This window comes from Nipponia nippon, unplaced genomic scaffold (genome assembly GCF_047370975.1).
Source record: "Nipponia nippon isolate SJK-2023a ecotype South Korea unplaced genomic scaffold, ASM4737097v1 scaffold_3, whole genome shotgun sequence".
NCBI lineage: Eukaryota > Metazoa > Chordata > Aves > Pelecaniformes > Threskiornithidae > Nipponia > Nipponia nippon.
The window spans coordinates 87,327,263-87,354,130 of record NW_028262347.1 but is presented as its reverse complement, the minus strand read 5'-3'; the positions used below and the strand labels follow the sequence as shown (position 1 = coordinate 87,354,130).

Genomic DNA, 26,868 nt, shown 5'->3' with positions numbered 1-26,868 from the left:
TTTTCAATTGTGTATCTGGCTAATACAAAATTAATCAACCTCTCCATTACAGTCAGCCTGGATACGGAGTAGAAGCCGAGTACTTTTGTGTCAGGTGTGCTACTTTATCAGTGCCTGCATGCTAGATAAAATAAAAAAATAAGGTTAAATGGGATTAGGAGGGTAATAGTCTTTGGCACTACTGAACACTAAGAATGCATTTAAAACCTACAAAAACACCTGTGCAATTGCTGTCTCATCTGCAGGATTATTTTCAATGTTATCTCATAGGTGGAAACCTTACAGGGGAGCTTTCAAATTCTTCTTGTATCATTGTATTTCCAGCTATAGAGGTGAAATGGAGACCAGCTTGGAGGCATCACTTCTGTCCTCCTGCTGATGGCCTCCAGGTAGCCCGTGTGTCCAAGTTATTCCTATTTTTTTGTAATTTAAGAAAAAACGTATTCTCTTTGCTGCCAACTCTTGCTGATGTAAAACTTCCCTGAATATGCGCTTGGATTGGACTGACTTAACAAGTACACCTACCTAATACTTATCCTTTCTAGTCAAATGCTGTTTTAAGAAGTGTTTGTGTGTACGTATGTATTTGAAGGGGAAAGAAGGATCACTGATGGGCAGAAGCTGATGTTCCTTTGGCACTTCTAGTGTTCCATAGGAACTGAAACACAGAGGAGAGCTGTATCTTTACAAGAACAGATGATCAATCTTAATTTCTGCCATCAAATATCCTCTTTTTTTTTTTTTTTAAATTTTGATAGTCTTTGCAATAAGAAGCTGAACTTGTGTTTTATGTTAATTTACCTATATTCATTATTAGCACTGGGAGCAGTAGATTTGTTACCTGTTTTTATGATACTTCTTTGGTATTGGTATCTTGGGAAGTACAAAGGTACCACCATTGTGTCTGTTTTAGGAAAAGATTTTTTTTTTCTATGTCTTCAACTCTCCCAGAGATTAGTGATAGAGAGAGAGATTTTGATGGTAATTAGTATGTCCTATAAGGCGTTTATTTTTGAAACTGTTTTCTAAATAGGTAAAAATTGAGAAATAAATATTTTGAGGGTTTGGAGTCATATTGCAAGGGATATGAAATGTCTTTTTCAATGCAGCAGAAATGTATCGACTGTCTTCTTGCAATTTATTTGTTGTTTGATGATAAAGGTTTCAGACAGCAGATGTACCATGCTTTGACTTCATTTTCACTAGTGTTATTAAAAAAAAAATACGCACACAAAAAATCATCCTGTCTAAAGCGTATAAGTTTCTGAAAGAAGTTTTTAGTGTTTAGAGCTTGGAGAGCCCATGCACCGACATCAGCTGCTTTGCTTGGCTTTAACACCGTGTTTTGGGGGTGTTTTGGGAATCCTCTCCAGATGGGTGCTAGTGACCACCATCTGCTGAAGGGTGCCAAGTCAAACAGTCCTTTGTCTCATCCCATGCTTCTTTCCTCCCATAGTTGCTTACAGGGGAGATACCAAAAACCTTGTATTTATCAAAATAAATCTTAAATTGGTTCAAAGACAAACAAAGGCTGTAACTATTTTGCATTTACCAGACCATTTTTGAGTTAATAGTGCCCAAGCTTTCCAAACACATGTATGAGGAAATTCTGGCAGGAGTAACAGATGATGCTATAGATACGTACTTTCATCTTGGACTGTAGTTTCCTTATTCAATAAATGCTTCAAAAAAGAGGCCTAAGTTACACCTTCACACTTTCCATGAAAAGGTTTTTTCTAAAATACGTTTTGAAGAAATAACGAAGAAAGTACTAACTTTGCATATAAGCTTTGTCTTCCACCCCCGCCCTGCATCTTTTTCAGTCAAATTGTGGTGGATTTACCTGAAAACGTAAATAGTAAATTGTGGGAACAGGAAGACAAAGTACAGCTGGTATAAGAACGGGTATGATTATCATTGTAGATGGGAACAATTTTAATTATTAAATATATCGGGGTTTGCTCAACAAAGTAGGTATCAAAAGTGTGCATCTAACCAGAAGAAAAACAAATAACTCTCTTTGTAGCTATTCAACATTAAAGTCCTTATTACTTTTATAATTAACTCAGGTTCAGGCTGTTTAGATACAAGCTAGATCTATGATGGGCAGAAAGCAGTTCCGACTTCAATTATTGAATCCATTGGACCATAATTTATTAAACAGATCCTTCAAAGGATGACAGTTTTTGTGAAGTCTTATTACTGTGCATTTTTCATGGATGAGGAACAGGCAAATGGATGTGACTCAGTCAGGTGGCATGTGAGAGTTGCATAATATCTTAGATGCCTTAACTTTTTTTTTTTTTTTTTTTTTTTTTTTGAGAAAGGACCTTCTGTCCGGGACTTCTGTGCCTACTTGCCGCTCACAGCTCTGTACATTTTCACCCAGACTGTGGGGGCAGTATTTTCTAGATCCTTGGCTAATTAATTTTTGCATCTGTGAATATGTGTCAACATTCTCTGTGCAAAATAGGTTAGCTTTATGAAGCCACGGGAACTTGATTGTAAGTAGTAAGTTCATTACGTGCCATTTCCTGTATTCTGCTACTACATGTTTGCTTGGAAATATGCTTAAAAATCAGATTTTGGTGTTTTTATGGCCTTTTTGGGCTTTTTTCATCATTGATATTGGATACAATGTCTTCTACTTGAAGTGTCTAAACATTTCTGCTTTCAAAACCAAAGCACAGTGTCTGTCTTACTTCAAGAGAGTGTTCCATGGTAATGAAATCGTGATTTAGTCAAGACACATTATTAGGGTTTGTATTTTAAATGTAAAAACGCCCAGGTCAGTTCTCAGTCGTGCAGATGGTTGATTCTGCAGGGGTGGAGTAGGGGATGCTGTGGTATGTGCTAGAAAATCTGGTGGAGTCCTGTGACCGTAGGACGTGGTAGCTTGTCCTCCCAGAACAGGGTTGCATTTGCCATGGAGAAAGAGGGAGAAAATTTGTACTGTGCTGTTATAATTAAGATGCAGTTGTGGAAGTCTATTTTGACAAGCTAATTTTAGCAGCATGTGAGTGAGTACTCAAGGAGCTGAAAGAGTAGGGTGTCTTTTAAGGCAAGGAGTTGTCTTGCTTCCCTTCGTTTCCGTGAAGAGCGCAGCGGGATATTGCTTTACTGAGCAGCAAAGCGACTTCCTCACCTTCTGTCACTGCTGCTTGATGTCTTGATTAAATTACAGGAAGATGTTGATCAACATTGACTTCATTAGAGATGTCATGAGAAAGATATTTATAGGTACAATATGTAGATGTTCACAAAATTGCTAGCTAATTACTTGACGCATAAACAGTCCTAGAACTGGCAGGTTAATTTGCGCAGCCTGTTTTCGGTGGAGGTAGGGGTGGGTTACCTGCTGTAGATTTGGCACATCTGGTACCAAGTGGAATTTTCTTGAACTATTTAAATATTTACAGCAGCTAGTGCTCAGTGTGGGAGAGGTGACTTTAGAGAAGCAAAAGAGCTTCTTGTTCTACCACAGAAGGTAGACTCTGACAACTTGACTTTTGTTCTTTGTTTAATAACATGTGAATGTTGCTGATGTTTAGGATAGAGGGTGTGTGTGTGTGTTATAATCTTAAAAATCTGAAGGAAGTTTGAGGTTTCACGTCAATGCAACTTTTTTTCTAGTCCATAAAGCACTGCTTTTTAAAGAAGGTCACTGAAACCATAGTCTCAAGTATATGGTTCAATGGTATTCACATACAGTAACGTAATATTCTAAAATTTTACATCTCCTTTAAAAATGAAAATATTCCTGTGTATATAGCAAAATTTTATGAAGGTTTTTTTTTCTAAATTTAATTTTAAACTTCCTTTTAGTGCTTCTTTCTTTTGTTTCAGCTAATCTCAATCAGTTCTCTGGAAGACAAACTTATATTTTCCGTGTCTGTTGTGTACATAAAGAATCCTAGACTGAAATGGGAGAAAAACTGTTCAGGGAAAGATGAGAAGCCTGATAATTAAATGTGATTTCAGTGGCAATGAAAATTAACTTTGAGCCTCAAGTCTAAAAGTCACAAATCTACCCTTTAGGAACAGGGGAAGGCTAAATATTATTAGCTCATCTATAGGCAGTTTAGCTGTCTCCTCTCCTGTGTTTCAGTTAATAAATGCTACTCCCTTTTTATTTGCATGTAAAGACATTGCAACAACATGAAAGCTTACAAGTATTTCCAACTGCTTTTTCTAAGTTGCTTATACTAGTAGTTAAATGTCTGTTTTGTATATAGCAGTTAAAATTGCTGTGACTTTAGAATTTGCTTATGGTACCTGGATTCAGTTTAATTCCAGATATTAAGTATTTTTTCATCCTCCTGTATGAAATTTTTGTCTTAAATGCATCACATGGGTAATAGGGAAAATGGGATTTCAAAAATATTGAAGACAGCATGAAATTTTAATGCTCACTGCATAGTAATGGTTAAAAGCTGGTTTAGTCAACTTTTGCCGTTTAAGCACTTCTGAAGATATTACAGCTATTCTCGAGTTATCCGTTGCATTTTAATAGTCTTAAAAATTACTTTTGGTAATAACAATTTTAGGTGCTATTTGGCATAGTATGATATTTTTATGTATTTTACGGTGTTTTCAGGCACAAGTATGATTTTAAAGACTCTGTCAACTCCAAAACTGCTTGTAAAATGGAAAGTTATTTCAATCTGAAACAATATTGCCCAAAAGACGGATGGTTCTGCATTTTTCTAAAGCTGTAAAAGTAAAATAGCAATCCACAGCACTTGCAGGGCAATTTTCACGTACCAAACCCTTTGTAGATACTATATCTGTAAAAAAAGAGTTGGAAGAATGGAAAAATAAAGCTACAAAATAGATCGGCTGTTCAGGTTGCACATTCTGTATAAAAGCATGTTTTCTGAGGCTGTGGGAACGAGAGCTTACAATAATGCTCTTTATTTGATTTATTTCCTTTCTGTACTTGGTTATCCATCAACCTCACTTTTTGTCCAGTTAAAAACAAAACCAAACCCAAATTCAGCTGCAGTCAGATTTTGAAGTTTGGATCATCTTTCACTTGAGTCTTTTTGAATTTCTGAGCTATGAATTTTAGAGTAGTGCTTAAGTGAGCCACTCTGAAGCAAAGCACAGAAATTCAGTGTAGGTTTAAGAAGTATCGCAAATGTGTTTGAATCAAAGTCAAGTTTGCTGTCGTTCCTTCCCAGTTTCTACAATTAGAGATTTCTGTCAGGAAGAGCTGAAAATAGTCTGTGAAAGCCCTTCTTATGCTATTTGCAATACAGAGCAATTGTAGTACAAGCCTGCTAATGTAAAGGTTATGCCAAGCTTATCCTAAATTGCACAGCTGTAGTTCTGAATTCAGTCACACAGGAAACAAGGCAGGACATTTTCCCCTTAAATTGGGTTGCTTAGTTACTCAATTTAAATGTATGGTTCTATGTAGCGCTTTATTAGGAACCTTGTTCTGCAAATCAAGATGTTTAGAGAGACTCTTTCATGGGGTTTTTCTGTGAGTGTTCCCCGATGAATGAGTGGTGGAAGTACAAAATGTGGAGGTAAGTATAAGGTCTTTCAGAGGACTCTTCCCTTAATGAGCAATTGGGGCATTTCTGAGAATAAAGTGCATCTGAAAACAGAAATACATTTTCCAGCAGATTTAAATGTGAGGTGCTTTAACCTCAGTCAATGCCACAGTCTGTTAGAATTTCAGTTCCTGCATCTCCAATTTAAATAAAGCAGAGAACACACTATCACTTGCCCTGCATATCGCAAACTCCCAATTTCAATCTATAAAATCCGTAGGCTTGAGGTTTCAGCGTATTCATTGATATTCTGGTTTGTGGACACTTAGTTGTCTTGAAACAGGCTTTCTCAGTAGCTTGTGCTCTCTCCAGCCACCCCACTGATTCAGAATCTGCCCTTGTGGCCCTTGCTGTTCTGGCAACATTTTAGTAAATCAATCAGTGCAGGTGTTTTGACTGTGTTCCATCGTACATCTTTTGCGTGGTGCATGCCCAAACTGTCTTTAATTTCCAGTCAGATCAGGCAGAAATCATGTGTCTATTTTTTTTCATTAATGTCTCCTCATTAATTTCTTACTTAAAATGGCCACAGTATTGTCAGTGACCCAGATTTGAGGACTGGACTTAGTGGTTCTCGCTGTATATCTCTAAGTATTTTATGTGCTTAACAGTGCAAAAGAAATGGGGAAAAAAGGCTTTAAATACTTTGACTACCCCAACCCTTTTTCACAAGCTCTTTTTTCTTTCTTCCTCAACACCGATGGAAAGAGTCAGAGTTGAAGAAAAGAGTATGCTTGAAATTAAGACTGCTGCTTAATGCTTCCTGCTCTCACTGAACTAAGGAGCGCTGCTGAATGTTGAGTGTTTGCTTTGTTTTATTCTCACTAGAGCAAAATTAAAACGCATATAAATGCAGAGGGGAAGAAACAAAACTTCAAAAATCTAGACACTTAGCTCCATTTTCGGTACTAAAAAACTCTCCTCTGCTCATTTAGGCTTTTCTCTAACTCTGCTCCTACTCCTTTGGTTCTGGAAAATACTTTTGGTTTGCTTGCTGTGTCAGGATTTTTGTAGTACCAAATGATTTGCCAGTGCTTCATTCTTATAGAGGTTGGCTTCCCAGCATTTGGTGTTGAACTTCGCAAGGTTTTCTCTATAATCACATGTGTAGCAAATAAAGTGGCTTTAGTGTCTCCTCTGGTGCAGGGCACACGTAGACAGCTGGGCCTGTAATTCCAATGTTCAGAGAAATCATTTGTGTGTTAGGCTATGGTCAGGCAGTCACTTCAGAAACTGCGGGAGTGGATCAAGGTGTCAGAGCCTCCCATCTCACTTGCCATTCATTTGTTACTGCTTTGTTGTCAGCTGCTATTATTCAAACAGTTGAGCCAAATTAAAAGGGCGCACGTGGTCACCTCGTGGACTTAAGGGCAAAATGAGCTGGCTTAGTTCAAATGTAGATGTCTTCTGCAGGTCAGCAGGAGAGATGACTTTTCCTCCAGTCAGGAGACAGTGACATCTTAAACTGTCACAGTATTTCTGATAAAATGTAGTATGAAGTGGTGTTAGCCTGATAACTATTGCTTGTGCTTATCTACATTAGTTTTAAAGAGGGGCTAAGCTGACTGGTGCTATCTGTTGTTAACATGCCTTACTGTTACATTTGCATATATGGCTTAAAAATTATCTTGGTGTAATTGATAGTGATTCCTGAGGCATCAGCAGGGCTTTTCGCCTAGAGGCTCCAGAGTTGCAATTGGCCACAAATGACTTTGTTTAAAGATGGCAACCAATTTTAATACTAAATTTTCCATGTTACTATTTTTGTTATTCATAGCGCGTAGTCATTGAAGTGGATCAGAATCCTGAACTCGCTTTAAATTATTGTTTGCTGCAATATTTAGGGGTAGTAAAATGGTTTATTGAAGTCATAGAGGGTCAGTAGGGAGTGGTTGGATACTGTTTCTTCCTGCACCATGATGAAGTGGTACCATGTGAACAAGTAGCGACTAGGTTCAAATTAAGCTTGCTTTAAGATGTTGTAGATGCTACACGCTTTCATGGATTCAGGAAGAGTTTGGACAAATTAACAGAAAAAAAATCAATTAAGAGTTAATACTGTATTCTTGGAATATTGCTTTTGTAGGCTGTGCTTGAAGATAGGTTTGAGTATTTCTTGTTGAACAAATACGGCTTTAATTCAGTGTGTCAGAGTTGTCAGGCCTTAATTCTGTCCTTTGAGTTCACAGCTTTACAGGGAAGCTGTTGTCAGTGTGACGCACATCACCTTTCAAAATGTTTTCGGCTTGGATTAAGTGTACAGGCAAATACTGAGTAATTGTTAAGTTTAACATTCTGAACTTCATTAATACAACAAAAGTGGCTGAAACATAAATACAGAGTAGTTGTGTGGTGTGATTTTTCTGACTGAGGGAGAAGCCCTATGTAAGCAAGGGACTGATGCTGAAGAGTAATGGAGCCTTCTACAACTACTGATAAAGTTTAGAGTGTGATCTTTGTTCCAGTGGTGAATTAAAGAATGAAATTTTATTCTGCCAACAAATAAAATAATTTACTTCAGCAGTTAGTGAGTAGAATTTTATTAAATAAGAAGTCTTTTAAATCAGGCTGTGTATCTTCTAGGAGCTGAGTCATTTCTTTGAGATTGTCTTTTGTACTCCCTAAGACTGTTTGTTTAAATAAAAACAAACAAAACTACTTACTGAGTATATAAAAGCAAAATTGAATACAAGATGAAATGTAAAATAACTTAGAGTAATAATTGGGTGTTTCTGAAGCAGCTGGAAGAAGAGTTGGTGATTAGCATATTGAAGTGGATTTTTTTTCAGTTTTAATTTCAGGGGCGCTTAGGAGGAGCTGACAGTTATTTCACAGAATAATGTCCCCAGAAAGGTTCAGGCTGGCTGTTTGTTTTCCAGCGTGCTGTACTCCCTGCAGTGCAGCTCACTTTTTTAAATGAGTGTAAAATTCTTTGATGTGGTAGGACTAAGTTACTGCACTTAAACTTGTGCTCTGTTACTGGGAGCACAAATTCCCTCTCAAGTGTTGTGGGAGACTTTTTTTTGGTTATAGTCACTTAAATTTATAAGGCTTTGTGGGGCAAGCCATTTTCATTATTAAACTTTCAAGCAGCTGATGTGATTGTATGCCTTGCAGTCATATGATTTAATGATCAGAGCAGCCAACTTCAGACACTGCTCCCAACTATATTCAAATGTTCTACTTAGCTGGAATTTAGGGATATATGAAGTATGAATGGGTCTCTTGGGTTTCCAAGTAATTACGTTTAGTAGAGGGGTGTTCTAGGCAATTCTTGATCACTGCGGCTACTTCTAACTTTGTGTCGTCATTGTCAGACAGGTTCTAAATGTGTGTGAGGCTACAGCTGTCTTTGCAAGTGTATGAATGTGGGGCTTATAGGAAGTGGTATTAAGGAGATATTTGCAAAGGCAGTAGGAGACCGGTTTGTAAGGTCCTTTGAAAGAGCTTTGTGGAGGAACTTGCCAGAGGGGCTGTGAGGATGCAGTTGGCCTTTTGGACAGCTGGTGGGAATGAGGAGAAGAGAGTTCAGGAGGGCAAAGCACACTGCTGTTAATTGCAAACCCCCACACCCGTGGGGGAGTGGTGGTCGGAAGGGGCCTTTGGCTGTCAGGCAGGTTAACCCCCGGCTCGTCGCAGGACTGTCTCCATTCAAGTGTCTTTAGAGCTCTTGGTGTTGCATGTCAGCTCCCCACGTTTCAAGTTTCTTACTAGCTAATTCAATAACATTTGTTTTCATTTTTATAGGTGTTTCTGTTTACTTTAGCTGTGAAGCTGAAACAGCGAGAAAGAAGTCCTTTAAGTAATGTAACCCTTGCTTAGGAAGTGGCTTTGAGGGGGCAAGGATGAGGTGAAAGGAAGGTGATCAGGGGCTCCCTGTTGGCAGAGTACAGGATTATTCAAGTTGTTATGTTTGTTTTGGCTCAGGCTGTTTGACCTTGCTGAGCATCTTACCTAGAACAATGATTGAGCGTTTCCTCTGAGCCATCTCATTAAAAATAATTAGAAATTAAAATAATGAAAATTAGTTATCAGAAACCAAATGGATCTGAGCCATGTAGCTGTTCCATGAAGAGTTTGTTAAATAGATTTTTCAGTTTGCTCCCAAGGAGACAGGCTCTTTATCTATCTGCCTTTGCCTTGATCATATAATTGTAACGCAAGTGCACTAGTTAGATGAAACAGTGAAGTTAATGACAGGAACAAAAATGCTTTTCTGTAAGCTTTTAGGAAAGCCTTCGTAGCTTGTTGGTTTATTTACTAAGTTTTATTTGCCTGATGCCTACTGCCTGTTCTGTTAATCATGATTATATTTACCAGTGCTGCTGCTTAGGCAGAAAACATATTGTGAAAACTGTAGATAGGGAAGCTCATTTATGTAGTGCCTTTTCTGTCTTTCTTAAAGTGTGTTCAGTTTAGCGTGATTTGACTTCCATGACTACTCCATTATGTCCAGGAATTTCAAGGACTTTTTGTTGAGACAGTTAGAACAAATAAATGTAGAAAAACAGGCCATGGTTCGGTGTATTGCCTCTCCCTGCGCTTCCGGCAGAGCGGTGGTTCCTTCCATCGGTAAGACAAGCCAGACAGCCTCTGCCTGGGCGGTGTTCCCTGCTGCTGCTCGCTGGCTGCTGTTTGGTGGGGCATGGGGCCTCTTTTCAAAGAAACTATGTGATGGAAAGAAACCGTCCTGTCTTAACAGTTGCAGTAGCTTTATTAAAAATGTGAATTGTTAGTTAGGTGCATGTCAGTATTCTGGTAATAATCTGCAGTGTGAAATTGGAATAGTTACAAATATCTAATAGATTTATACTGAGGCCCACAATCAGACATAGGTCACTTTAAAATGAAAGAACAGGAAAGTAAAGTCTTGTGTAAATATTTCCTTCATAAGTCACCCTTTGGTGCTGCAATTATCTGTGCTTGTTTATGTTGAATAAAGAAATCTGTTACTGCTGAAATAATTTCTGTTGAGGAACGTTTCAATAAAACTTGAGAAAAATTAAGCCCCGTCTCATAATATTGCTGAGGAGCATTTCATGTAATCCTTTTCATAAGGAAATAAAGGTATGTTTCAAAAATGCTGAAATTGCATTTTGTGATGTTCCTGCTGTGGAATAGTGTTCCAGGATCTACCTTCTTTGCCAGTCTCAAATGAAAAAAAAAAAAAAAAAAAAAAAAAAAAAGTTCAGGCTGGAAACGTACTTAAATTTGTGGGCAGCATGCAGCCATTTCTCTTTTGTACTCAGTGTTCTTTGTGCTGGTATTGCTCTTTAGTTCAAGTAACTCATTTTTCCTCCTTGATATTTACCCAAGTGTATTTCTAGAGAGCTTTCATTTTCCTAGACTAAATAATTCAAGCCTCTGTCATCTTTATAGGATGGACTCTCCATCCTCCTGATGATGGGAATAACCCTTCTGTGCACCTGGCTATGTCTGAAGATGTTCTTTTTCATGTATCCAATATTTCCCACCAGGTCTGGCTGGTGCCTGGTGATACAACACAGTGCTTGAGCTTATTTCTTATTGAGGTCTTATTGCTGCTGCTGTTTATTGATTGTGTTTTGCAAGGAAAAAAAAAAAGGTACCACCCATGATTTACAACATGTAACTTGTCTTTAAGGTTTTTAATTAAAATTATTGTCTCCCTTTCAATTGGAAATTTATGTAAGACTACAAGTTTAAATTTATCTGTTCAGTGTATGGTGATGAATGTGAAACTAAATAAGGCTGTGGCATTATTAGGTTCAGTCTTTGAGAAGGGGAGGGAAGGGTGACAGGCATCTTAAAAAGCAATCTGATATTTGGCTCGTACTGACGTGGTTGAAATTATATGAAATAATCTGTAAACTCTTATCTAAGCAATAAAGCTACATGTTTCTTCAGAAATTTTTTATTGGTGCCATGAGGGTAGTCCACAGCAAGATTTCTACTACACATCCTGTTTATTTTTTTTCTCCCCTAACTATAGAAATAGTTTTGGTTATTGCTCTAATCTCTTCTTCTCATTGAAATTTATCTCATGATAAATTTTATTGCTTCACCTGCTCACACCTGCAATAAATCCTTTGCAAATCACTGAACTTAACTGTATAGTCTGCCTTTTCTCTGAGACTATATCCAGATTTCAATGCTGAACATCGATTTTAAACATACCGAATAACTGCCTTGATTATAATTTTGGAAATCCTGATGTGTTTGATGGAAAAGCAATCCTGTGAAAAGGCTGCTAACGTGATTGACTTGTAATTTTGGTGATTTTCTTATTGAAGAGTAGAACTAGAAGTTGGCCTAATTTGAATGAACTTTTCATTGAGGCACCCAGCAAGGAGAAAACATCGTCATGGAAACATAGATGATGGGGAAGCAAGCTCATTCAGTTTTCAAAAAAATCATTATTATTCTTTTGGTAAGGCATATGTAATTTTTAGAATTAAAAATTGCCCCTGCTTTGGATTTCTTTTTGGTTGCATGTGTGGTGATTGCTGTTCACAGGCAAATAGCAGGACCATTCATGAAAACAAAGACTCAGTAGAAGTTTGTATCGGTGAGCTTCGTTGCCCTAATGAAGAGTTTGTTGAAGGGTAATTCAGTTACGCAAATCCTAAACTTCTAGAAAGTTATAACACATGTCTCTGGAAAAGGTTAGAGCTGTGTCTGTTATGTTCCTCATATTTTTATAGCATCCAGTGAAAAAAATAAGAGCAGGAAAAAAATACATTCTTATTTCATGTAGATATGCAAACATTGCTTATCTTCCCACAGGATACGTCTATAGGAAACTACAATGAAATGAAAGGTGTAGTTTTTCAGGTGGTCTGTTTGCTCTGTTAATGCCTTTAAACAAAAAGCTTTAAAATTATCAACAGAAAATATTCAATTTTTATGTATCAAACAGAGCATATAAGAATAAAAGGAATAAATACTGAGAATTTGTTCATTAAACAATTTTATTTAGACTGCTTAGGATAGCAAACCAAGTGGGTTCGTGAAACTCTACAAGCAGTGTCACTGATGGAAGGAGAGTGAGCGGGTACCCACGCAAGCTCTCTGTATTTTACCTTCAGAGCAATGTTTCCCTCCTTATTTAAAAAAAAAAAAAGTTATTACAGTGTGGCTGTTATCATTAGTTTTAATTCAGGTGTTGTTCAGGCTGTTCATGAATATTAACAGCCTCAAGGAATGCCGTGCTATCACTCGTTACCCTCAATGTTTAGAAGTTTAGTCTTGCAGTTGAACTCATCAGCTGAATAGCAAAGCTGTTGCTAGAGGAAATTACTGTGCCACGGAGATGTCCTTCAGGGGCTTCACCTAAACAGAGATCTGAATAAATGCTTCGCTGTTTTGATCTTCCTTCATACGTCTTGTCTGTGCTGGGGTAATTATAGTCTGTAATTAGCTGCAGCGCAATTCTTCGGAAGTCAGTGAACGTGTAATTTTTACTTTAAGCTGGGAAATAGCATTTTACCTCGGCTTGCTCTTGTGTTTAATTTACAGATGATGTTCTGTTGGGATTTTTGTGGCAAATGTTTAGACCTCTCAAAAAAAAAAAACAAACCAAAACCAAAAAACAAACAGTGATACTCCAGCGTTTCTTTCCTTGGCGAGAAACCAGTTAGAAGCTGTCATTTCTTACAAATGGAGTGTAGCTATCCACGCGGCCGGGGCTGTGTCAGGAGGATCAAAGGAGCATCTAAATATCTTTAAAAATGTAGACTGTAATATCATATACAGTTTTCCATGGTGAAATGGGAAGGAGAATGCTTGTCTCTTATCACGCTGTTTCAGTGGTACTGTGCGGCTCTTTGAAAATGAAAAGTGCTTCTTAATTAACTTTTATTTGTGTGCTTTAAAGAGGTAATATTTTTCTACTATTTAATGTAGAAAACCAAATTGTTCATGAAGCACAGTCATCACATGTAGTATACATGCTTTTATATATTTTAAGACTACACGTATGCATTTGCTAGCTCTGCATGTACTGCTTTGTCTTTGAACCTATCTTTTGAGTAAACCAACAAAATCTTACTTATTTTCTTTCGTTATTCTGCTCTGCTTCCATTGACGACTCTAAACTTTTGACTCCAGACTGGCAATATGAGGGTAAGATGGCAAAATGTAACTTCCTGAACATTGCTCGGCTGTTTTTAATTTTTATTTTCCTTAGAACATTATTAAAATTCTGTTCACTCTCTTTAATTAGATCCTTTTGTTGCAATTAAATTCAAATTATGTTTGTTTCTGTTGTGAAGCTTTAATTAAATCTATACCTTTTAATCATTCCTCTGTTATTTCTTTGGGTTAAATTACCATCGTATTATCCCTGTCCTGAAGGACTTCTGCTTCACCGAGATCCCTGGTGGTATCTCTAGAGCAAGACACGAACAGGTTTATAGCGTAGCCATCAAACTGTATTGTGGTGGTATGTGACAATGCTTCAGGGGGTGTGTGTGTTCATGACGCGGAAAGGAGGGCTCACATAAGAGATAACAGAACAAACCATATTAAGTTCTTGCTGTTTAAGTGTTTGTTTTAAATATGGATCAGCATCTGAGATGTTAAATCCTTTGTCATCAGATTCTTCTTTGCTTTATAAAGGTTATCTGGGAAAGGGATAAGAAAACAGCTCAGATTTTGATCCTCTCTTGAGTGTAGCTTAGCTAACAGTTGTAGCTCTTATATAAACTATATTTAAGTGAGTACTTGTCTTCAGTATGCCGAATATGCTGACTTGTTTTAAAAAACAGCAACTAAACCCCCAGATCCTTCTTCTGGAATTAGAAATAACTTCTCTTTTCGTCTTTATAGATTGCAAATTGGCCAGAACAGGTCCTCCCGCCACAATAGTTCCTATTGATGAAGAAAGTCGGAATGGTGAGTGCACCTCGGTTTTCCGCGACACCCCGTCGGTTACCCCACGTTAGCTGGTCAGGGTGTAGAGGCGCTTGTGGGGGAGTGGAGTGTCCGGCTCAGCAGTGAGGACCCCTGTACTTCGACTTTGAGGACTGATCTCTGAAAACCTGTTAACGAGGGTTGTGGGTGGAAAAGTGATGGTGATCCAAAATGCTGAAGAGGGGTCATTCTTCTTGAAAATTATATGTTTTGATGACATTGGTCTTCAACTCCAGGTGGCTCTTGTGAATATGCATTTAGTTTTAACAAGCATTTAGACCACAATTATTTGTAATACAACAGTAGTTTAGCTCCCCTGTTACTAAAATGCCAGCTTATTTTTTTACCATCTTGACTTCTTATGTCAATATAATGTTACCAGAGGACAAAATTCTGGTCAGTCTTTGTTTTTGTTGGTGGTGTGGTTAGGTAAAGCTGAAACCTTCTTTCTCTGAAGCTTCACGGGACTGTTAATATTGCTGTTTTCTGGGTTTCACATGCAGCTTTTAGAAGGTTGCTTGTTGTTTTGCTCAAGGTGTAATAACATGAGTTTATGGACACCTCTGAAATGGCAAAACTTGCTTGCATACATGCAGGTTTTCCATGACTATAATCATGGAAACTTCAAAAGAAAATGAATGGCCTTTTTTTTTTTTTTTCTTATTCTCCTGTCAAATCATACTGTTCTCAAATTGTTAATCTGTAGTCTTAGCATTGCATTTATGCAGCATGCTGTAATGTGAAGTGCTTTACCCCATTAGTCAATGCTTTGCACAGGTGGCTGTTAACTGCTGATATCAAGTTACTAGTCTTCCCTGATTTTTATTTTGTGATAATTTTTTTTAACCTTGTAAACTAGGAACAGGTCTGGGCTGCATGTGGTTATGATTTATCATATGTGGGTGCTTGAAATGGTGAACAAAGTCCAGGTCATGCTGGTGGAACCTCTCTGCAGTTATCCTTGGGGGAACTGCTTGCTGTTGTAGTTGCTCAAGGTCAGATGGATAAGACTATGCAGGTTTTACTGGTAGGAGAACCAAAAAAACAATTATTGATATGCCTATGTGCTGAAGAACTGTTAGTTGGTACTGGAGAGGCTTTTGAAAACAAGCTGTTTTCTTCCTCCAGTGCTGATTTTTTCTTGCAATCATGTCTGCTGAAACTAAAAAAATGATGCTTGGTCTCAGCAAAATGAAATTCCCTTGGTAATTGTGTCCATGCGCTGAGCAGGACTCTTTTCTGTTTGTTTTGTTTTTTGTAATGCAGCCTGAGTGCCATAAAAGTAACTTATACAGTGCAATATTAATTTAAGTAGAAAGCTGGATCATGTTTATATCATGCTTATATCAAGTGAATAAAAACTCCAAGTCTCTTTTTTTTTTCTTTCTTTCAGAGTGTTTCAATGGTGTGTTATCAGAACATCCATGATAGGTCTTATTCTTTAATAGCAGAACTTGTGTGTGTAATCTGTGCTGTAATATTAGTTAACTACCATTAAAATTGTTTAGTATTATATGGTACCTAGGTAGTTCAAGGGTCCAGAATTAATACTGTGGTTTTTTTCCTTTATCTTGAAAAATTCAATAATGTATGTACTATAGAAGGAGTCTTGGATTTGATGCTTGTGAAATAATTGTATCTGTGTCACCTTTTCGGGAAGGCATCAAGTAGTATTGATAGGTAGTACTGGCATGTTTTACAGCACTGTATCCTTATGTGCTAGCAGCACTCGAGTTGCTTGTCTGTAGAACGTGGTGGGAACAACAGCCGAAACTAAGGCTAGATGCTGACCACAGAATCATTTGAAATATAAACAAAAATTCAGAGAAATAAAAATCTTGCAGCTCTCTAATTGAGTGGCATAATAAACTTTATTTCTCAGCTTTTTAGTGCTTGATTCAGTGTTGCTAAAAACTAGAAAGTTAACGTTTCTGTTCAAATGTAACTGGTCCTGCAAGAAAGATGGTTAAATTGAGTATGGTGGGGAGAGGTGTGAATTTTCTAAGGGCTTTGCATGTGTCTGCAATGATTTAATTTGTCTATTTCACTATGAATTCTTATGAACCGTTAACTCCCCATTAAAGAAGTCAAATTGGAAGTAGAAGCTTCAATTTGCATTGTAGTTAATGGAAGCGACACACCTCATCTGTAAGTCACAATATGTATTAAGTAAATGGATCTCCTGGGAAGCCAGTTCTTGAGTTGAAAAGTCCTTAAACCTTTCGCTGTCTTTGTTGAAGTGGTAAGTTGTATCCTCCCCACAACCATGTGTGACTGAAATCAATGAAGGTGAAATCTCAGTACAGTGTAGAGGCTCAGTGGTTGAGTCGATGTTACTATTTGTGTACTTCATATTAAATAATTGTTTTTCTGCGAGTCTTGCTGAAACAGAATGTAGGTATTTTAAAATAGAAAAATAGTCACAGCAAAGGATGCGGAGCAGCTACCAGCAGATTTTGTTTTCCAGCTCTGTGTGTGCTTCCAGATGTCTTCAGGTTCAGGGCAAATGCTTTAGCTTGCTAGAGTTGAATTTGGATCCATGCTGAATGATGGGTATTGTTGCAGCTGAATGTGTGTGAGTACGCACCTGTGCACTGACGTGCATACACACATGTATATATTGGGGAATTAGAAGACTAACTGATCAGGTAACGCTTTGTTACTTGGATGCTTGCTGCATGGAACTGCACCCATTTTATTGATTTATTTATTTATTTGGCCTTGTCTTGTGGTGATGCTCACATGCCTACAGAATATGTTTGTAAGTAGTGTCTGGCTATGCCATCAGTGTTGCAAAACATTAATACATTATTGTTAGTTACGCTCTTTTAATATGATGATATTTTGGTTCTAGGCAAGCCACTATTTTATCCTGATGAGTACAGTTCCATTTGTGTGACACTTTACTTTGGCTACGGTATCAATCTGTGCTCTACAGCACTGCCCTGGGCCGATTTCTTTACATGTTTTACACTACAGCTACAGCTTGAAATGATGAGTGAAAGAAGCAGACTCAGAGCTGATTCATCACCAGTAGGGCCTCAGTTAGATTTATAGAATGACCCCTGTTACATTCAGTAGAAATGGTTTGGTTACCAGAGCTCGTCTCTGGTAGCCTTTCATCCTTCCTATGCATTAGATGTTAGGATTTGATGGTTTCCCACCACTGGATTAATATGTCTTTATATCAAGTAATTTAGGTACGATAGTATGTTAGATTATAGGTGTGTTCCTGTGAAGAATCCTAGAAGGGGTGAACTTTACATTTCCTAAGTTATACGTGAATTATTTTTTCATTTTTCCTTTGTTCAACTGAATGGGTGATAGTACTTGAGATCGTATTAACAGCAGAATTTAATTCTTCTAGATGTACAGGGGTTTTTTTAATAGGCAGAGAGTTATTTTGACTCATGAATTTTTTTTCATTACTGAATTTGAACTTGGTTTTAACTTTTTGTAAAGACTGAACGAATAAGACTTATTCATACTTCCAACTTTTTCATTGCAACTGCACCCCAAGTGTTTGGGGCCCTTCATGAAGAGCTGCCTGTGCTTTTTTCCTTCAGAGCAGCATACTGAAATGCTAAAAGGCTTTGAATCTTTAAAAAGGGGTTTTAATGGAAAGTAGGCTACTGGGAAATGACTTCTAAAAGAGGTAAAATTGAGATCTGGTAGATACGACTGATTAAAATATAATTTGGAACAAAATGCAGAGGTTGGGGTGAGGGAGCGAGCAGGCTGCAGTGTTGCAGGCTTCTTGGCAGGATGTTGGGTGACCTCGCATACAATGAGGGCGCACAGACAGAATAGCTGTGCCTCTGTCACCTGCTGCTTGATATTTGCCTTTACGTGTTTTATTTTGGGATAGCTACAAAGTTAATAGAATATGGGCAAGTACTATTCAAATTTTAACAGATACTTGTTTTGAGTATAAGTTGTATATGTAGCTAATAGTCGGTATGCCGGTCAGGTGTCAACATAGAGATCAGTGTAACTCCAAAAGATCTACCCTAATGTGAAGAAGAATATGAACTGGTGTGTCTTAGTAATGCATTCATAACAAAAACTCTGTAGTTATGAATATTTTGTTTCTGTTCTTGCCTATGCTAGGTAAATCAGTAAATGTTGCTCTGCTTTTGATTTTATTTTTGCTTTTTTCTTTCTCCCTCCCCGCCCTTAACAATAGTATAGAGTGCTAATGAATAGTTGGACCGTCTCCACAAATTACATGATCTCTCTCTCCTCTCTGTACATAACTCTCCGTAATCGTCACTGGGGATGTTTGGTATTTATGCAAACACAGGTAAGTAGGGGAATGAGCTTTCATGGCTGTAGGTGGGTTTGGTATTACTTTTATATCTTTTCATCTTCCTGCTATCTTGGCAGCAATTTCTTGTCAGCCTCACTTCCTGGGGAGGCAGAGGATGTGTGATCACTCTACAAATCCCCATCAATAACTCCCTGCAGTGGGGGATTAAATGGGAAATAGGGCACAAATATGCAGGAACCCAAGCTGTGGTTTTGTTGGTTTTGGTTTGTTTGTTTTTTTTTTTTTTTCATGGTACTATTGGAGGAATTTATTTTCAGTTTAATTGTATGTAATGCTGGAGGAATGGATCTGATTACTAAAGCACATTGACAATGTCACTGCAAATTTCCGTGCCGTACCAAACTATTTTAACTTGTTTTTCAGGGGCAATTGACAGGGATTGAAGAATTGACACAGGGATTGTGTCCCTAGAGGCACAAAATCTGTATCCTCCCTTCTGAGACAGGCTTAAGTGTACTAATACATTTCCTATGGACTGTGCGTGATGGCTTCTGAACAGCCATTACTTAATACAATTTTCAGTGACTACCGGTGTGGGCTGGAATTGAACTAATGAGCCTTAAAGATTAAGGGTCCTGCTATCCGTCTCCTGCGTGGATCGTGTGCTGATTCCAGTCTGGCTGCCTTAAGACATTTTGGCTTAGGGGAGAAATTGATTTAGTAAAATACCGTTTTCTGCTTTGGAAAGTTGCTGTGGTTGAACACAGGTGTATCGAGAACAGCATTTCTTAAGAGTTGCGGCTCTATGGTCTTTTCCTACTTTTCCCTTCTGTTTCTGAAAAAGGACAAATTAATGACTTGAAGGATGAGAAGGTGCTTCAACATCTTAATTTCTTCAAATACCTCTTTCCTACAGAAATCATGTCTCTGATGGTATTGCTCTTTTGAAATTCTTTTATCTGAGAATTTTTTGGTTTTGCAGTTGGATTTTTGAACATGCCACCAAGGCTATGTAATTGTTTTAAATACCATTTAACGGGTTTTTTAAACATTCAAAAGTCCACTTTAAGTCTACTCAAGGTGTTCGGGTTATTGAAACCCAGTGTGTTTTTTCAACAAATACTCAGATTTAATCGTGGAAAGTGTTCTTTTATTTTACATCCGAAGAGTTGCTGTGTTCTAATTAGCGGAACTAAAATCTGCAGCAATTAATCTTGGCGTTTGGCCCTGTAAAGCCTTAGCAGGGAGAGCAGGCTGAGATGAGATGTGTCAAATGCGTAAAAGAGTTTAAACTTGCTAGCATCCTATGTATCCCTGTAACTCCGTTTACACGTGTATGGTGAAAGTACAAACCAAGGTAAGTAGAAGACTATTCTGTAAAATTTTGTGAAGTCATGTGCATCTAATTAAAAGCTCACATTTATTTTGCATACTGACAAGTAAAACCATGCATCCCAAGCTCCTGCTTTCCCCTTTTTGTTAGGAAAAGAAGCAGTGGGAAGGAAGGGACGTAACACCCATCTTATGGCAGCGTAGCATGCTGTCCCAGAGACATTACCAGTAGACGGAAGCAGTCTAAGCCTGGTGAAATAGCTGTTTCCATAGAAGATTTCCTTGTGGAGCATGCAGGTTCATGTATCTGTAGGCCTGTTAAGTCTTTATATTATGTGGAAGGCTCACTCCTTTGACTTGTTGCACTGTCTGCAGTAGCTCTCTGTTTACCAGGAATGAGTCAGTTGACACTGGGGGGGGGGGGGGGGGGGGGAGTTACAAATCAGATGAAAAAAGCAACCTGATCTAGTTGGAGTTGTCTCTGCCAATTGCAGGGGGGATGGACTAGATGACCTTTAAAGGTCCCTTCCATCCCAAAGCATTCTATGATTCTATGATGAGCTGAAGACAGCCTTGTGTACTCAGCACCTAAACAAGACTTAAAGCTATGCCACGGGGATTAACAGGACTAAAATAGAGAAGAGCTTTCAGCTTTAGCTCTGAGTTTCTTGCTGCAGGAGGGAGGACTTGATTTTCTTTTAAGCTGTACAGATGCTAGCATGTTGCATAGAGGTGTTAAAATTTATAAAGTTATATATTCTTGTAAGTTATAGTTTACTGTCTTTATGAGCCTCTCAGTCTTTAATTTTAAACCAACATATTTTCACCTATTACTTCTTATCGTTCAAAAATCAGCTTTATGTAGCATTATGAAAGAAAAGTAGTTTTAGTTTTACTATTTCAAGTGATTCTGAGAAAAACGTCTCAAGTCTTGGATGTTTGTGTGGATGTGGAAAGCGAAAAGAGACCAAGCTGTAATGTACTGTAATTTTGTATTTATTTTTCTTAGTTTCCCCATAAGTGCAGTTTGAGGACTCTGCATTTAACTTTCGCTTAGTGCACGATTTCTCTTGTAGCAGTTAACAATTACGTTTCTATAATGAAAAAAAAAATCAAATTATTAGTTTATATGTTATCGTTCCAGTGAAATGTTTCCAGGGAGAAACTGCTTCAGTTGATTTCCAGTCTAAGTTATGCAATTGTCTATATGCCTATGTGTCCATACACAGATTTTTCTCACGTCTCTAGACAATGTTACAGCTTCCTAAAGTATTTTTGAACATTTTTCACCAGCTGTGGAAAGTATTCCTTTTCAAATATATCCTCAACAATCTGGAATCTGGTTTCTGTAGCAATGGAGATGTGATATGTTGTGTATATATACGATAGTGTAAGTTAAAGTATTGCAGCCAATAAATAAATCTTTGAATGAAATATTATCTTGCTGTACAAGGGAAAGAGGAGTTCAATCAACTTCGCTTCTAAACCACCAGCTTTTCTTCAGTTGTAAAACTGATTGCTCTTATTGTACAGATACTGCTGCTTTCTCAGGTCCCGTGTATACATCTGAGAATGTTTAAGTCTAGATCCTGGTCAGCTGAGGATTGCAGCTCAGTCTAGCAATATCAGTTAGCTACCGATGCAGTCTAGATGGCTAATATGATTGTAGCATTGAGCATCAGTAGTCTTTTGCTGAATTTGTGTGCGCTGATGCTATTCTGTGATCATTAATACTGGGTCTGTGCAACATTAGATTAGCTAGCAATACAGATCTGATCTGGATCAGGCCCAGGCACATAATAACATTTTGTCAAATTAGGGCACGCAGTATGGAGTTTATTCTGGCTTTGTGTTTTTATATAGGAAGAAAGGTGATACATTAGATCTAATATCTGCCAAATTAAGTAACTTCTATCAGAAGAAGTTACCCTTTCAGAATGTTTTGGACAAATTTTAACAAGAGGAGTGGGCTTGTATTGATTTATGTGTGCCACATGGCTGCACAGTGCTAGGGCTGCTACCAAGGGCTGAAGACTGAATTTACCACGTTGCAACGTTCAACCCCATCTTCCCACACCCGGACTGATTTGGGAGTCCGGGTGTTTCCTATTGACGCTTCTCTTAAATCATCCTGATGAACAACTGTTGCATGAATTGTCTCAGATGGAGTCTAGATGTGGCTCTGAAGATACAGTCGGATCCTGAGGCCACCCGAAAAGAAAGCCCACAGCTTGGTGGTCACAGCCCAGGCAAGTACTGGCTCTAATTCTGGATCGTCCAGGGAACTCTTGTGCCATTTAAGAGTGTGTGGGTTAGACTTGGAGAAAGGCGTTAGTTTGGGCCATAGAGATCCCCTGGGAACAGTGTACAATCCAGGAAGGTTTCAGCAATAGCATCAGAAAGGGACTTAATGACTACTGCTGTGCTCCTTGGCTTTGAGGTGGGAAGTGTGCAGTGGGGTGCAAGTGCAAGAGTATCAAGAGAGACCCAATTATAGCTGACTTTGTTATTCTTCTGGCAGAACTTCACCCTTGAGGATTTTCTGAATGCTCTGGTCCCAAGTCCTGTCCTCAAATTTCTTCATAATGGAGGAAAATTGGCTAATATACCAGAGCTTAATAATGTACTTTCAGACTATCCCTCTGTCACGACTTGCATACTTGGTTGCCAGAGATGGAAATTTCCTTCTTTCGTATTCAGAGATACAGCCAATTAAGACTAAGGCTTATTTGGTCTTAGTCAGCTGTCCCAAGAATCATTATTAAATGCAACAACAGGAATATTATCAGAGCATAACAAATTTATATTTCAAGAAAGGGTAAATTGCCTGGAAGAATATAGCTGCTGCTGTTGTCATGTAAGAAGGCTTAGAGTTGAGCAGATGAATGGTAAGTGTAAGATCTAGAAGTTAGAAAATTCTTTTATACTCAGCTAATAAATGTCTTCAACAAGATAGAATATGGAATATTTTTTTTTTAACTTCTATTTGTGGTTTTACTCCTGTTCTTCATGTTAGCAGCTGGCTCATACATGTTGGTGCTCAACTCACTGTCTTAAGTTGTTTAAATCAAAATGTAAACTAGTGCAAGAAAGTATCACTTCTTAGCTGACAATTTGATTTAGTTTATAAATTCATGAGATGGGAAAAGAGGCCTAAATTTATGGAAATTATTTTTGTTTCATTCAAGCCTGTTTGTTCATTTCCATTCTGAAATTATACGTTCTTAGGATTTTGGTATTAACGATTTCATTGAAAAGTCATGAATCAATTTGGTGTCTAACGCTATTTTTATACCACAGATTTAAATTCACACTCACATATTTTTCATGGAGGACAAATGTGTACAGACTGAAGAAGCTGTAAAATGGATGAGTTTATTATTCCACTTCTATTCATAAACACAGACATCAGCAGTAGCCAGTATTTAAGCAGAGCTTTTGTTAAAGATCTCTACCATTATCCTTTTTCAGTATTTTTTTTATTTAATTATGTCTTAAAAAAAAAAAATCAAAGTGCCAGAAAGCAGGAGATAATTTGGGGTGGAAGTAGGGGAGAAAAGAAGTCGTCCTTTTAGAAAGTGATTAATTTATTCTTAAGGGTAGAAAATACAGTTAGTAAGTGATAGAATTGGAATTATTTAAAATGTTTTTGTGCTGTCAGCTGCGTAGAAAAATATCCTAACCTGGTATTGGTGCTCTTGGGGGGAGGTGAAATAGATGTCCTTAAATTACCTTCAAGGATGAGAGGTTTTTTTCCCTTATTTTTCATCATTAACTGTCTCACTTACCTCTGTAGGTTCTTAAGACTTGCATGTAGTCATCGAAGCTATTTTGTTTTTCATTGCACTGTTTGCGTGCGTGTTCAGGTGTCATATCTTGGCTCAAGTTGTTTCTGCTGAAATCTTTCTTGGGCAGACAACGTGCAACTGTCTCGATTTACCCACAGGCACTAATTCAACTGAAAGCTATTGAGTTTTGTTCGCTAAATATTGAATAACCGTAGGAGTAATTAGCAGATCAGGCAAGACCACAGGTCTTCCCTAGTATTGATGTTAAAAGTGACGGAAATTAGGAATTTACCTCCATTTTGTGGTAGGTATATTTTTTCTTTGTGAATAATGATTATGCTCTGTAATGCTGAGGCCTTTTCAAAATGTTTTGAGATTTACTTTTTTTTAGTGGAAATTCTCCTCAGAGTGATTTGAAATTTTCTGAACAGCTCATCTTTGACAGTTTGAGTATTCAGAATAAATTATTCAAATTCTGATACTCAATCCATTCATATTCCCAAGTTGTCAGTTTACCTTTGCAAATGAAGAACTGTATATTTCACAATTTATTTCTTTCATATAATTTTGAAACATTGAGTGTCATTTTACTAGCAATATTCTTTGACTGTCTTCTCCTTTACAGTTCCAGTAAAGCAGTACAAGGATAGGAGTATTTAATACATTTTAATTTTAAGCCTGCTTAAGATCAGTTTTCCTCCGGGCAGTGGGAGGTGACTGTTGTGTTCAATCCACTGGTAGTAATTGCCAGAACTGTTATGTTGCGCTTTGTAAGTGTATTATTATGTATAAAGTATTGCTTTATTTTTGGAGTTACTGTTTATTAACTAACACGTATACCCACAGGAGATTAACATAGAGAACTCTATTTTTCTATTCCTTGCAAGCAAAGAGGGGGCACCAGTGAACTTTGAAAGAAACTTGTTTTGAAATCTTTGTTCACAGTGTGTTCAAAACATAACCAGAATTTCTTTCCATGGCATGGTTTTGAATACAGAATGTTGTTTTCCACAAACTACACGTCAAGCTGCATATTTCACCTCCTTTTGTCATGGCTAAAATCTGCCTTATTTTCACCAAGTGATACTGCTTTTACTGGCATGACTTAAAATTAATTCTTGCCAAGTTCTCCTTTTGTGAAACCTTTCCTCTTGTGGAAACACGATTTACATTTGGCACGCTGCTCATCGGGAAGAAAATCTCTTCCCCAGAGCATGTCACTGTCATTGTAATGGATCACTATTAGTGTTACACTACCCACCAACAAGTCAGCCATTCTTGTTTTATATTCTCCACTGCCTGTTCCTATGAGCAACTCTCTTACCCTGATGTGGGAATTGGTGGCATTTATGTGAATGCCAAGACAAACAAGTGGCAGAGCCAGGAATAGATTTAAGCATCTGGTAGCAAGGGGTGAGGAGAGAAACATTTTTGCTGAGTTTCACAAAAATACGGAGCAGAGTCCAAAGCAGGAATATAGGGCTCATAGGTATGGGTGAACCTGCTTCAGCCACCTTCTAGGAAAGATCAAATCTGGGTCTGTTCTGAATGTCCCAGCTGGTCCTGCCCTTGGCAATGTGAATATAGTGACTACCACGGAAATCTTGGGTCTCCTCTTAGGCCACTGGCAAAGGTCTGCCACTGATGTCAGAGCAAATGGATCTTCTTTTGCCTTTTAGGGCATGGCCTTTTACTTGTGCTCGGTGTCAAATGATACAGTTACCGCCCCGCAGCTCAGAATCTGTTCATTTTTCTTCATTTAGTTCTTTTGAGCTCTATATTGGGCAGGTGCTCTTGTTCCTCAAAGCCCTGGCTCTGCTGGTTCCTTTGCGCTTGAGCTACTCGATCCCTGATTCATCTGTTCTTATCCACTTGGGCACTGTTGAGCTGAACTGACTCAGCTCGCACAAAATTCACCTCTTGTTCAACTCAGTCCTGTGTATGCTAATAGCTTGTTACTTATTTCTGTATACTTTTGAATTGCAATATTTACAACTAATCCAATGTAAAGCATAAGTTGATTTTTTTTTCCTATCCGTGTGAACTAAGGTGGATTTGGACTTGTCAGACACTGCAGCTATTATCTCATCTTTTTGCTAATACTGTCAAGAAGTATTTTTGCTCTGCAGGAAGCGTTCACTTGATTGAGCTGGAATGATCCATGTACTCAAATTCTGATGGTGGCTTGGGACAAGCCATCGATGGCACATACTTAAGAGAGATGATGACCAGGGGAAACCCTTGAGAGTGAGGTCTGTTCTGAAGGTAGGGGTATGCTCATCAATGGGGTCCTCTTCTGTTTCACGTCATGTCTGTCAGTGATGCTCTTATTTTACTATATCCCATTAAGTAGCTTGTTAGATGTAGTAAAAGTGTTAGATATTGTTAGTGTTTGTATCAGCGAGCAGTGTGGTGGGGCTGAGCTAGAGTGACCCCAACACTGGTGGGGCAGTGTCCCCACTGACCAGGATGCAGTCCTACAGGACCTGAGCAGGGTGGGCAGGGCAGGGGTGGTAGTAACAGAGTCAATCAACAGTTGCAGGCAGAGCAAGGTGATGGAGCAGGTCCAGGTCCATGTGCAGAGGTCCAGTCAGGAACAGCAGAGGATGGGACTGGAGATGAGTACGCTTCTGGCATAGAAACAAAGGGCATGAATTTGTGTTAGGACACGTTTGCCATACCATTGTACAAATGGTAAATAATCTGTAATACTTTGAATTTAAATGACTACTAGTTGGAGGATGTAATTCAGTATTGCACTCACATCATGACAATGCTGAAGTAGTCATCTTTTCTTAAATGTCTTGATAGAAAGAAACAAGCTCTACGATTAAGTCTTAGTAAGTTCCTGTCAGGTTGTAAAGAAGTTTACAACACGTGTTGGTGCTGTAGCATTTTTGTGTGCAGAGGACTTCAGTCTTAAAGATTGTTAGATAGCCAATTGTGAGTATTATTTCCAGCTATAGAGACAGTATTTGTGTGGGAGCGCTTGTGGAAAGAGAGTAATTTAGCAAAATATCTGTTT

General features: G+C 38.1%; 1 protein-coding gene across 4 annotated transcripts in view; it reads left to right on the top strand.

The window, feature by feature from the left end:
- The window catches only part of PCDH15 (protocadherin related 15), an 853,821-nt gene that overhangs the window by 478,570 nt on the left and 348,383 nt on the right, over positions 1 to 26,868 (top strand). For all 4 annotated transcript variants that reach the window (XM_087765707.1, XM_087765706.1, XM_087765705.1 and 1 more), the window contains exon 7: positions 14,370 to 14,435. In XM_087765707.1, the coding sequence (XP_087621833.1) occupies positions 14,370 to 14,435 (66 nt within the window). The remainder of the gene's footprint in view (positions 1 to 14,369; positions 14,436 to 26,868) is intronic.